A 12,121-nucleotide genomic window follows, 5' to 3' on the forward strand; every position below is an offset into this window, starting at 1 on the left:
TCTCCACAGCTGGGCCCAGTGTTGGGGGGCTGTCCTGAGGGAGGGGGTTCCCCACGGCTGGTCTATGCTCCCTCCCGGGCTGCCCCATTCTGGGCTCCCGCCCACCACCCCGTGCCCCTCAGCACCTGGACCCTCCTGCAGCCCTGTGACCCCATGGCCCCCACGGCCCCCACAGCCTGGCCTGTGATCCGCCATTGCCTGGCGTCCCCAGGAAGGGTCTGACCCCTCTGGAGCTCCAAAGGAGGACCCCCTTGAGCCCAGGATTGCTGCCGTGGGCACCCACAGAGCTCGCCCCAGCCCGCCCGGCACAGAACCTTCCTGGGCCTTCAAGCCCCAGGCCTGGCGCTCCAGCTCCCTGAGCCCCCAACCTTCCTGCAGTGGCCCCAGGACTTAGCCAGGGGTGAGGGGCACAGGGCAGCTGGCCCCAACAAGAGGGTCCCACGGAAGACATGCTAAGCCCACTGGCCAGGCCCTGGTCAGCCCTGTGTGGCCACCGATGGTTCTGTTCCCCGTGGGCCTGGGGGTTTCCGAGGAGTGCTCTGGCGGCCCAGGGCCTCTGAGGCGTCCACACTACCCACCCCCTCAGCCACCTCCCACCCAGAGAGCTAAAGTACATAGGCCTCTTCCCAATGGCTGGCTCAAGGCCTCTGTGCCCCCAAGTCGAGACCTGAGGATTGGGGGGCCCTGCCCCCAGGCCCACCCCCGGCATGCCCTGCCCCCGACTCCACACGGTCACGGCCAAGTCGCCGGTCCCTCCTCCTGCCCTGCTCTGCAGCCACAGGGGACTGAGGGGCCAGCAGAGTCTGCCTTGGCCCCGTGGCCACCCTGCACTCCACGGGGACGGCAGCTCCATTCCCTGGGACTCGGCGGCCCCAGCACCACTAGAAGGCACCATCGGCTGTGGTCTCTGGCCAGCACAGCAGGTGGGGCACAGCCAGGGCACCAGGGAGAGAAGAAGGTGGGATAGAGGGAACTGGGGCCCACAAGGCCAAAGGAGGCCCCAGGTCTCAGCACCAGTGAGGAACCACCCCAGGCCAGGGGCAGCCCCCACCAACATGGTCCTTTCGCTGGGGCCTGGAGTGGGGGTTCCCAGGTGAAGGGCTGGGAACACACCTGTCATTGTGATGGGGTCCCCAGTCCCCTCCCAGCAGGTCTGCTGGACCCTCTGGGGGCCAAAGGCAGCAGCGGCCTGTTCTGCAGCCCACCAAGGCCGGGGAGGGGTGAAGCAGGAGCGGCCTGGGAGGGGTGAAGCCTCCATGGCTGGCCAAGCACCCAGGACTTAGTAAATCCACACCTGCCCTTAGGGGTCAGGGCCACGTTGCCTGCCAGCTTCCAAGGCCACTAACGGCCACATCACCTCGGGGTCCTCCCGACGCTGCCCTCTGCTCTTGCTACCCTGATGCCCCTGGGGCCCCTGTGCCCTCCGGCCTCTGCCCTCGGCTCTGCCCCACATGCCTGGTGCTGTGTCGCGCCATGATCCCAGGTCAGGACTACGTCCCTTGGTGACACTGGAACTGTCCAGCTCCCCTCCCTGTGGTGGGTGGGGTTACACCCCCGGGCTCAGGGGCCCCACGATGTCAGCAGAGGTCACCTGAGCCCGAGGGGACAACGAAGCCTTTGCTGCCCCTGGGCCCCGATTGGATGTGTCACCGCCAGAACCCATGAGGAGGTTGCACGCTGGCAGCGGCCTGCCCTGTCGTGACCGAGCCCCACCCCCCGCAAACCAGGGCCCCCCAAAGACCTAAGCTGAGGACCCAGATCCTGCTCAGGAGTCCTTGGTGCCCCAAAGAGCCCAAAAGTCAATGAATAAACAAGGTTTCCAGAGAACCCAGGAGTAACGGCCACATCCCTGCCGCCCAGCCCGTAAGCACTTGTCTGCGAGGCCAGAACGGCATGGACCACCAGGGAGAGGGAGACTGTGGGCGCCTGAGTATCTGGCAGTACAAGGTGCTCCCCAATATTCAAGTGAAGTGACCAGCCAGGGGCCACAGGAAAGGCATCAGAACCCCTCAGGGACACGAGAAGTTCAGGCAGGGTCCGGGCGCTTCCTGCAGACGGCGCCAAGCTGGAGCCTGGGACCCAAGGTGGAGGCTCCTGACAGCTGACGCCCCCCCACACCTCCCTCTCCCCCTCTCTCTTCCACAGGTGAGTCCTGGGTTCTGCTGCCAGGTAGGGGACTCAAGGGGAAGGTGTGGGGGATTAAGCTGCCCCCGACTAGGACCCAGGTACAGCCACACACCCTCCATCCCCACAGCCTCCATTGTGGGGCCTGGCCAGCACAGACCCTCACCAGCAGCTGGGGCCTGGGGTCTGCTGAGGGCCAGTGGGCCTGCGTGTCTGTTTCAGCTAAAGAGACCTCGGACCCCGGAGGACTCGAGGTCTGTGTGTCCATGGGGCCCCCTGTGCCCCCGCCCCCTCAGCCCCTCTCCCCTGGGTGTGTCTTTAAGATGGGGACCAGACAACTGAATTACCAACTCCAGAAAGACCCCCCAATTCCTGGTTTCCGGGAAGATGAGATTTGTGAGAGGCAAGGGTCTGCTTCCTCCCCGACGCCAGGCGCCACCGCCTCCCATGACGGTCACCGGCCGAGAGGAGCTAGCCCTCTCCTGTCCTGTCCTCAGAGCTCAGCCCAGCATCGGAGGGGACAGCAGTGATGACCCAGGTCCTGGTCAGTGGGCACAGATCCCAGCAGCTGGGGCAGCCGGGGGCCACCGGTCCCTCAAGGACCCCCCCACCTGTCCTCGGGCTGGGAAAGGCTGTGTCCAGCTCTGTCTGCGAAGGGTCCCCCGCCATAGGTGTCTCTGTCAGCTGGGGGGGTTCCTGCACCGCCAAGTCCAGATCTCAGTGGAGGGTGGGGAGGGAGCTGGCTGGGAGGGGAGGCTCCGCAGCGGCCGGAAGCACTTCTGAGAACAGAGATGGCCTCCGGCCCTTTTCTCAAAAGTCCGACGCCAGCGGGAGGTTGCGGCGGCTGCGGTTTTCCGGGCAGATGGAGGCCGCCCCGTGCGAGTGGCTCGGGCTTCCAGGGGGAGCAGAGAGGGGCCCCTCCCCCGGGAGCCGAGACCACTGCGCCCCGAGTGGGAGGGGGCGGCGGCCTCTCCGCGGCGACCGAGGACCCTTCTCCGCACCCGGCCCCTTCTCCGCACCCGGCCCCGCCCGACCCTCCGCGCCCTTGGGACCCCCCTCCATGACGAGCTCGCGCTGGCCTCGGCCTGCCCCACTGAGACCCCTGGAGGCGCCCCCGCCCCCACGCGCGAGGACCCGCCCTCCTCCCCCGGGCTCCGCGACGCACGCTGGGGACCGCCCCAGGCCCGGAGGGTCGCGCTCCAGGTAAAGCGCGCGGGGCGGGCCCGGGAGGAGCCGCAGACGCCGGAGACCCCGCTCAGAGCCCGCCCCGCCGCCCGCGGAATCCCCCGCCCGTCCGCTGTGCGTCAGCCCCGCCGCCCCCGCGCTGACGTTTCCGCGCCGAGGCCCACGCGAGGCCGCCCACGAGGAGTTTCCGCGCTGAGTCAGCCCCGCGGGACCCGCGCTACGCAGGCCGCCGGTGGTTTCTGGGGCCGGTGCGGGACAGCCCCGGTGTGGGGGGAGCCGGGGCCAGGCGGGGAGGATCCGGGCTGCAGGCAGGAGTGCGCGGGGCAGGGCCCGACCGCTCAGCCGCCCCGGGGCTCACACGGGAGGAGCGCGCCGAGCCCAGTATCCAGCCCGAGCCCAGTACCCAGCCCCGAGCCCAGTACCCAGCCTCCAGCCCAGTACCCAGCCTCCAGCCTCAGTACCCAGCCCCGAGCCCAGTACCCAGCCCCGAGCCTCAGTACCCAGCCCCGAGCCCAGTACCCAGCCCCGAGCCCAGTACTCAGCCCCGAGCCCAGTACCCAGCCTCGAGCCCAGTACCCAGCCCCGAGCCCAGTACGCCACGGCGCCGAAGGGCCGGGTCCTGCTTCCAGGGCTGAGCACCTTCCCCGGTGTCCCTGTGCCACCCTTGGGCTCTCCACACTCCGGGTCCCATGTTGGGGGTGGGGTGCTGACGTCCCCTCTGCCCCGTCCACCTACTGTGAGGTGGGCCCACCGCCTACTGGGAGCTGAGCTGGGGGCCAGGTGTGCGGTGCCTCCAGGGTGCTGCTGAGACGCCTGCACCGGCCTGCCCGCCACTCCCTCGCAGCTGAGCGAGTCTGTATCAGATCTCACCTGGAGCGGGAGGCTTGGCAGGCCGAGGGTGGGGTGGTGAGGAGAGAGGGCTGGCCTGGAGACGAGGCGCCCACCACCAGAAAGTGCTAGATGGCACCCAGGGGCCGGCAGGCTGTGTGGCCAGAAACCAGAGACCCAGGGGCGCCAGAGAAGAGCCCCCGAACGGGGGAAGCCGCTGAGCCTGTATCCCTGAGGAGCACTGGGCCCAGGACTGGAATGGCCCCTCCCCGGGCCCCACCCCCACCCGGCCAGGAGTTCCCAGAATGGGCCCTGGCTGCCCTCCGCTTTGCCCCCTGTGGAGGGGACCACGGCCAGGAGTTCCCAGCATGGGCCCTGGTTGCCCTCCGCTTTGCCCCCTGTGGAGGGGACCACAGCCAGGAGTTCCCAGCATGGGCCCTGGTTGCCCTCCGCTTTGCCCCCTGTGGAGGGGACCACGGCCAGGAGTTCCCAGCATGGGCCCTGGCTGCCCTCCGCTTTGCCCCCTGTGGAGGGGACCACAGCCAGGCATGGGCACGGTGCCCCAAAGCCCAGCCCCAGGCGCCCTGTCCTCCCCCAGCACCCAGCATGCGTCCACTCAGGTCACTGGACAAGTGTTTATTGAAGGCCCCGTGCAGCCAGGTCCCGTGTTGGACGCTGCACACCCACGGACACAGCCTCCCATCCTGAGACCCCACCCCAGCAGGGACAGCAAGGGAGGAAGGGGGCCATGACTGTGTCTCTCTCTCCCTCCTGCAGGGCCCAGCCGCGGCCGCCGACCTCCATGGTCCATGGCACTGGTCACTGCCACCTTCCTGCACCCACTTCTGCTGCCAAGGAAGCAGGGCCCGGCCCAGAGCAGAACACAGAGCCCATGCAGCCTGGGGAGCTCCTGGGGAGGGGCTGGCTGCGGTCGGCGGCCCCGGAGGACGGCCAGGCTCACACCCACAGGTCTCCCAGCCGCCCCTTCTCCTCTGCCGATCGCTCGCCCCGCTCTTCCTCGGGGAACTGGCAGCTGCCGGCGTCTTCGGTCGATGGCGGCACCTCCAGCAGCAGCTGGGTCTCTGCAGGGGGGCCACGGTCAGCAGGCAGCCATGCTCCCACCTCCCCCCACCAGGCTGTGACAGACCTTGGGGCCACATGCGCTGACTCCTCAGCTGCCAGACGTGCAGTCCAAGCTGGGCCAAGGTCAGGAGGAGGACACAGGCGGCCACGGCCAGGAGGACGATGGGCAGCCACCCAAGCTGCTCTGCCGGCAGGGACCCTGGGACGCACACGGCGTTGTGGGTCTTGTTCCCAGGGAACACGGTGAGAAACCCAAACTGGGTGCAGCTGGAATACACGGGCACGGCCTCCAATCAGCCCCCGGCTGCTGTCCTCGGTGCTGTCTGGGGCTCGCCACAGCGCAAGGAACAGGAGAGGACCCTTCCTCAGAGTGGGCCTGGACCACCCGGCCGCCAGCAGGGCCCACCCAGGACTCACTCTGTCCAAGGTTTGCAGTGGCCTTCGTGGCCCCCGGAGAAGGTCCCCGAGGCACAGTCGATACACCGGAAGCCAAAACTGAATTTCCCTGGTGTGGGGTGGGGGGTGTGGGGGGAGGGAGGGAGGCTGGTGGAGTTGCTGGGATGGATGAGGAGGGCATCAGGACAGTGCAGGGGTCCATCTGGGGTCTGGGGGCTGAGTAGAGTGCCCCCTCCCACATCATCCATTCAACAGAGTTCTTCATGGCCCAGGACTGGGGCCCATGTCTGCCCGTCCCAGGTGGGGCGTCTGGGGTGGGGCCCATTGAGGGCACCTGGGGGAGGAGCGCAGAGTGCAGTGGGCTTGCCAGGGAGGGGAAAGGCCTGCCCATTGGGGGCTGAGGGTGGGCAGAAGCCAGGCAGGACCCAGTAGAACAGAGGGTGGAGAACAGAGAGGGTCCCAGAGACTGAGGCTGGGTCCCAGTTGACCCCAGACCCTGCCCCGTCCAACCTCACACAACCTCCCCAGTTGTACCTCCTCCCAGCCCCCATGTGCCCAGCCTGGCCCCTCCTGTCAGGTAAACAAGCCGCTAAGAGGACTCGAGCTGCTCCTTCCAGAACGGGGTGCAGCCCCAGGCCCCAGACAGGACTCCGGGAGGCACAGGGCAGGCTCTTTCAGTATTCGGTGAGGACAGACAGGATGGGTGCCCCAGGCCTGAGAGCCAGACAGCTCCTGGAACCCACCCCCACCCCCCACAGGGTTCTCACAGCCCTCGCGCTGGATGGAGAAGCCCAGGCCGAGAAAGCGGGGACAGGACACCCCCAGAGCTGCCCAGCCTCACAGGACTAAGGGCCCCAGACCCCACACGCCACACGTCCTTGCCAGACACCTGTGCCCACGAGCTCTGCCTCGGGCCCTAGTGGAACCCCTGGCCTGTGCGGACTCCCACAGGCACCTCCAGGACTTACCCTGGGACTGTACCCCCTGGCCTGGGGGGCAAGGGTAGTGCCGGCAGGTCGTGCAGCAAGGGTCTCCGCAGTGGAATTCAGGCTGGACACACACGCAGTCCCACTCGGAACAGCACTCCTCGCCTGGGCAGGAGACAGGCCAGCCCCCCAGCAGCTGGGCTGAGGCCCCTGCTCCCCAGGCCTCCCCTCGGCCCTCCAGGGCAGTGAGGTTGACTGTTCCCCACCCACAGTTGCCTCCAGGGAGCAGAGGGCTCCTGGCTGGGAGTCTGGACCCTGGGTTTTACAGCTGTCTCCTTCTCCTGGGGCCATGTGGCCTGGCTACTCCCCGTTTGCGCCCCACAGCTGCCCCTGCCCAGGTGCTGACTCCATATGCAAGTAGGAGCTGCCTCTGCGGGACCCAGGGGTGGCCCCCAACAGTGCACAGTCCCCTGGAGGCCGGTCGACACCTCAGAGGCCGCCTGCCTGGTCTCCAGGCACTGCTGTCCCCACCACCAGCCACACTGGGCCTGCGGACAGAGCCTCCCTTCCCAACCCACAGGCCCTGGAGGAAGCAGCTCTGGGGTGACTTCCCTGCCAGCTTCCTCTCCAGACCAGCCATGTCAGCTGAACCCTCACCCCCAGGTGCAGGTCAGAGGCAGGCAGCAGGCCAGACGGTGGTGCAGGGGGGCCCCTAACTGGGCAGGACGGGGCTGGGCGATGGCCAGGGGCTTACGACCCACCCAGCAGGACCTGGAACAGCCGTCCTCCACCTCGGGACCCCAGACCCCTCTTAAGGGCTCTCCCACCTGGCTTGCCCCTGCTCCTCGCCGCCGGGGCCACTGTCTGGAGTTGGCAAACCTCCGCCTCCCTCTGGGATCCTGCCTCCCTCCAGAAGGCTCCGGCCGCTGGCGGCCCTGTGCCCACCCTCCTTAGACCTCGGCAGCGCCGGTCTGAGCACGGGAAGGGGGCGCCCGCCCATCCCGGCTTCCGCGCCGCGCCTTGGCCGGTCTGCGTTAAGTAAACGCGGTTTACTTACCCGGATAATCGCGGCAGCAGCGCGTCAGGTGAACGCGGCAGCAGCGCGCGTCCGTTCCCGACCCGAGCAGGAGGCGCCCAGGGCCGCACCCGGGACCCCCGCTGGGGCGCTGACCCAGGCTGAGCGCGCACAGCAGCGCCAGGCCGCACAGGGCCCCAAACGCGCTCATCACCCCGTGCTGTGCCACACTCGGGTTTCAAGAGCCTACAGCAAGTTGGACACGCCCCGTTCCCGTCCTCACCCGCCCTGCCCGGAGGTGACTGTGACTGTTCATGACCTGAGAATCCCGACCCAGGTGAAATGCGTGTGAGGAGGGGGTTTGGACACCGCGGACTCAGCGCGGTCCCCCGCAGGTCGCCGGCAGGAGCAGGGAAACCAGGCTGGCGGGGATCAGAAAGGTTTTCTATGCAAAGTCTGCGGCCACCTTGGTGGGCCCCAGTGCAGTGGGCGGCGTTTAGCACCTTGTCCCATGGGGGCCACCTGGAGGGCGGGACGCAGCCAATCACCCGCTCCATTCTACCGCCTCTGGGTGGTATCTGTGAGTCCCCGAGAGGTCACAAACTCTGGCCACCCCCAGAGAGCCTCAGCCACGGAGCCCCGCGCTGGGGAACCCCACAGAATGGGGACAGGGACCCCTCGGCTTAGCGCACCCCACCTGGCCGGCTCTGGGTGTGAAACTCACCATGGGCTGCAGGCCTGTGGGCTCCCCTCCCCCTTGCTTACAGCTCTCCAGGACCCCCCTCAGCTGCCAACCCAGGAAGCTCCCCGGGGCTTGGGAGGAGCACCAGGAGGAGCTGGTGGGGAGACGAGAGGGTGCTGGCGCCTCCTCAGGTCAGTGTCAGCTGCCCCCGCGGGCACCCAGGGCCCAGGGCAGAGCAACCTGCCGGGACTGCCGCGTCTCCGGCTCCCACCCAGGTCTCTCTGGAGCCACCTTCATCCGTCGCACCAGACAGATCTGGGTCCTGGAGGGAGTCCAGGGGGAGGCCCTCGCAGAGCTCTCAGGAGGCTGTCCTATGTCTCTCAGCCTCAGTTTCCCTTGTGGGCACCGAGGGTTTCTGGGACCCTGCCTCCACCAGGAAGCCTCCCTGGATTGCCCAGCCCTGCTTCTGCGCCGTCCAGCACAGGTGGAGACCCCCGCGAATGCTGGGGGCGGGGGCTCTCCGGAACGTGTGCGTGGCTGTGCCCACGGCTGGATGTGGTTCGACACCCCTTTGAGACCTGCAGCCATCGTCTCACCCCATAAGGCGGTTCCTCCTTTTCCAAGGTAAATGACAGGAATTAGCTGTTTGTGACACCCCGGAGTTCTCAAATCCAAGATGTAGGAGCCTGCCTTGGAGAGGCAGCCCTCAGACACTGCAGAAAAGGAAGGGGTCTCTGCGGCTCCAGGCTGCCTGGACGCTCAGAAAGAAAGGGGTGGGGCCAGCTGGGCCTGGGGGCCTTTGAGGGGCCTGGAGATCTTCAGCCCCTAGCCTGGGAGGGGGTCTGGGCCCCTGGATAGAAAGGGGCACCATCGGTGGCTCACGCCCGTAATCCCAGCATTTTGGGAGGCTGAGGTGGGCCTCGGATCACCTGAGGTCAGGGGTTCAAGACCAGCCTGACCAACATGGAGAAACCCCGTCTCTACTAAAAATACAAAAAAAAATTAGCCACTTGGCCAGGCGCGGTGGCTCACGCTTGTAATCCCAGCACTTTGGGAGGCCGAGGCGGGCGGATAATGAGGTCAGGAGATCGAGACCACGGTGAAACCCCATCTCTACCAAAAATACAAAAAATTAGCCGGGCGTGGTGGCGGGCGCCTGTAGTCCCAGCTACTCGGAGAGGCTGAGGCAGGAGAATGGCGTGAACCCTGGAGGCGGAGCTTGCAGGGAGCCGAGATCGCGCCACTGCACTCCAGCCTGGGTGACAGAGCAAGACTCCGTCACAAAAAAAAAAAAAAAAAAAAAAAAAATTAGCCAGGCGTGGTGGCAGGTGCCTGTAATCCCAGCTACTTGGGAGGCTGAGGCAGGAGAATTGCTTGAACCTGGGAGACAGAGGTTGCAGTGAGCCAAGATGGCGCCATTGCACTCCAGCCTGGGCAACAAGAGCAGAACTCTGTCCCCCCTGCCCAAAAAAAAAAAAAAAAAAAAGGCGCCATCAGACCCGGACGCCAGGCGAAGGTGCTCAGGGAGGAGACCAGGGCAGGCTGGGCCATGCCCCTGCCCGTTTCAAAAACCCGAGAGGTCTGCACCAGCACGGGCTCCCCCCCAATCCTGGTGAGCGCCGGTAGACGGCAGCCCGAGAAGATGCAGTGTGTCCCCTGTAAATAACGCTCGTCAGTTGCACCGCTGTACTCCAGCCTGGGTGACAGAGCGAGACTCCATCACAGAAAATAAAGAAAGAATGCTCAGCAGACCACACGGTGTGAGTCATCCATCTAGAGGCAGGGACAGAGTTAGAGGGGCGAGCAGTTTATGGGGCCAAGTGGGAGGCGGCCAGCGGAGCCCCTCCCCCCTGCCCTGTGGCGCAGCTGACACTTTGAACAGCCCAAGCAGCTCGCCACATAGGGTGGTCCCCGGAGGGGCTGCCAGGGGTGTGACCTCCGCCCTCCCGTCCCTCTCACCGCAGAAGGCCCCTCCCGGCTCCCCGTGACTCCTGTCCTTGGGCTGCGAGGCTGGAGGTGACTTGTTCATCTTATTTTCCAGTATTTTGTGAACACCTCAGCAGTGACACAAATGACGGGGCGTTCACACAGCAGAGCAGCCCACGGGCTGGGCGAGGGACAGCCCTTGCATGCATCCAGAAGGGCAGCTGTGGGGCCCAGGGGGAGGGTGAAGATGGGCACCGAGCCAGAGCTCAGGCAGGGCCTGGGGCACAGATGGCACAGGAGTTGCCAGCAGAGATGGCATCAGGCGAGGGGGCGGGGAGGGTGAGCACGGAGACCAAGAGGAGGTGGCCCCGTGTCCATCTGGGGGTGCGGCAGGGGGTCCTACTGGGGAATAAGTCCCACAGGGCCTGGGGGGCGCTGTGCCCAGAGGGGAGGAGACAGGAAGCGATGGGTGTGGGCGCCAGGTTTGGGGAGGAGGCCCCTTTCCCACAGCCTTCGACCTGCCAGCCCCATGGGATCTGGCCACTCCAGTCCTGGCCACCTAACCCCTTCCCCCACCCACCCGCCATCCTGCCTGCAGGCCTGGCCTCGCTTGTCCCACGGGGCAGGGGGCGGAGGGCTCTCAGAGGCGCGGCCCCAACCCTGTGCAGGGCCTGCAGGCTGAACCGTGTGCAGGAACCCGGGGAACTCAGTGAAGGTGCTGGTTGGGGGACAGGACGGCCTCTGACTTCCCTGTGCTGCGGGGGGGAGGCTTGTGGTTGGCAGAGAGTGGGTGGAAGATAGAGGTTTGAGGAGACAGAGACACAGGGGAGAAAACCAGCTGCAGAGGCAGGAGGGGTCCAGGGCAGCCCAAGGCTAGAGATGGGCGTCTTCCTTATAGCCAACTGTGGTCCCGGCACCTCGGGCTGCTGTGAGTGGCGCATGGCGCTCCCACTGTGCACCCCGGAGGCCGGTTCCCCACTTCCACGACACTGGCAGCGGGGGAGCCATCCGCCAAGCACAGGAGGCCTGGACAGCCGTGGGCAGCGTGCGCTGTTGGTGGACGCAGGGCGAGGGTAGGCTGGCCCAGGGACGCTGTGTGCAGCAGCAGGTGCAGCTGCGGGGCTGGGCCACACCAGCCACGGCGGCCGGAGCGTCCAGGCCGTCAGCAAAACCTTCCATGAGGCTTCATGTGTTTCTACTTAATTAATTTTTTTAAATTTCATTTTATTGTTTTTATTTTCAGTCACGTCTCACCGCAGCCTCGATCTCTTGGGCTCAAGTGATCCTCCCACCTCGGCCTCCCAAGTAGCTGGGACCACAGGCGTGCACCACCACACCCGGCGGATTTTTTCTGTTTTTCTTTTTTTTTTTTTTTTTTTTTGAGGCGGAGTCTTGCTCTGCCGCCCAGGCTGGAGTGCAGTGGCGCGATCTCGGCTCACTGCAAGCTCCGCCTCCCGGGTTCACGCCATTCTCCTGCCTCAGCCTCTCCGAGTAGCTGGGACTACAGGCGCCCGCCACCACGCCCGGCTGATTTTTTTATATTTTTAGTAGAGACTGGGTTTCACCGTGGTCTCGATCTCCTGACCTCGTGATCCGCCCACCTCGGCCTCCCAAAGTGCTGGGATTACAAGCGTGAGCCACCGCGCCCGGCCGATTTTTTCTATTTTTCATAGAAAAGGGGTCTTGCCATGTTACCCAGGCGGGTCTCAAACTCCTGAGCTCAGACGATCGTCTCACCTCAGCCACCCAAAGTGCTAGGATTCTAGGCGTGAGCCACCGTGACCGGCCTCAGCTGTGTGTTTCTTTCTCATGAGTGCAGTGAGGGCCAGGCGTGGTGGCTCACACCTGAAATCCCAGCACTCCAGGGGGCCGAGGCAGGTGGATCACTTGAGGTCAGGAGTTCAAGACCAGCTTAGCCAACGTGGTGAAACCCTGTCTCTAATAAAATACAAAAAT

At 65.8% G+C, this 12,121-nt stretch overlaps 1 protein-coding gene across 1 annotated transcript; it reads right to left on the reverse strand.

Annotated features, from left to right (window-relative positions):
• Window positions 1-4,758: 4,758 nt before the first annotated feature.
• On the reverse strand, window positions 4,759-8,256 carry TNFRSF18 (TNF receptor superfamily member 18). The gene is made up of 5 exons (XM_003279694.2): window positions 7,600-8,256; window positions 6,585-6,707; window positions 5,638-5,725; window positions 5,285-5,487; window positions 4,759-5,219 (listed from the first exon to the last, which is right to left on the reverse strand). The coding sequence occupies exons 1-5, from the start codon at window positions 7,766-7,768 to the stop codon at window positions 5,095-5,097; spliced, it is 708 nt and encodes a 235-aa protein (XP_003279742.1). The 5' UTR covers window positions 7,769-8,256; the 3' UTR covers window positions 4,759-5,094.
• Window positions 8,257-12,121: the final 3,865 nt, after the last annotated feature.

This window comes from Nomascus leucogenys, chromosome 24 (genome assembly GCF_006542625.1).
Source record: "Nomascus leucogenys isolate Asia chromosome 24, Asia_NLE_v1, whole genome shotgun sequence".
Taxonomy (NCBI): domain Eukaryota; kingdom Metazoa; phylum Chordata; class Mammalia; order Primates; family Hylobatidae; genus Nomascus; species Nomascus leucogenys.

Bases quoted from the DNA above. Each gene is read 5' to 3' on its own strand.
- TNFRSF18 (XM_003279694.2), bottom strand. From the start codon at position 7,768: ATGAGCGCGTTTGGGGCCCTGTGCGGCCTGGCGCTGCTGTGCGCGCTC. The intron at 5,726-6,584 runs GTAAGTCCTGGA...ACCCCACACCAG, and splicing joins CCAGGGGGTACAGTCCCAGG to GGAAATTCAGTTTTGGCTTC. The intron at 5,220-5,284 runs GTCTGTCACAGC...GCCCCCCTGCAG, and splicing joins TCAGCGCATGTGGCCCCAAG to AGACCCAGCTGCTGCTGGAG.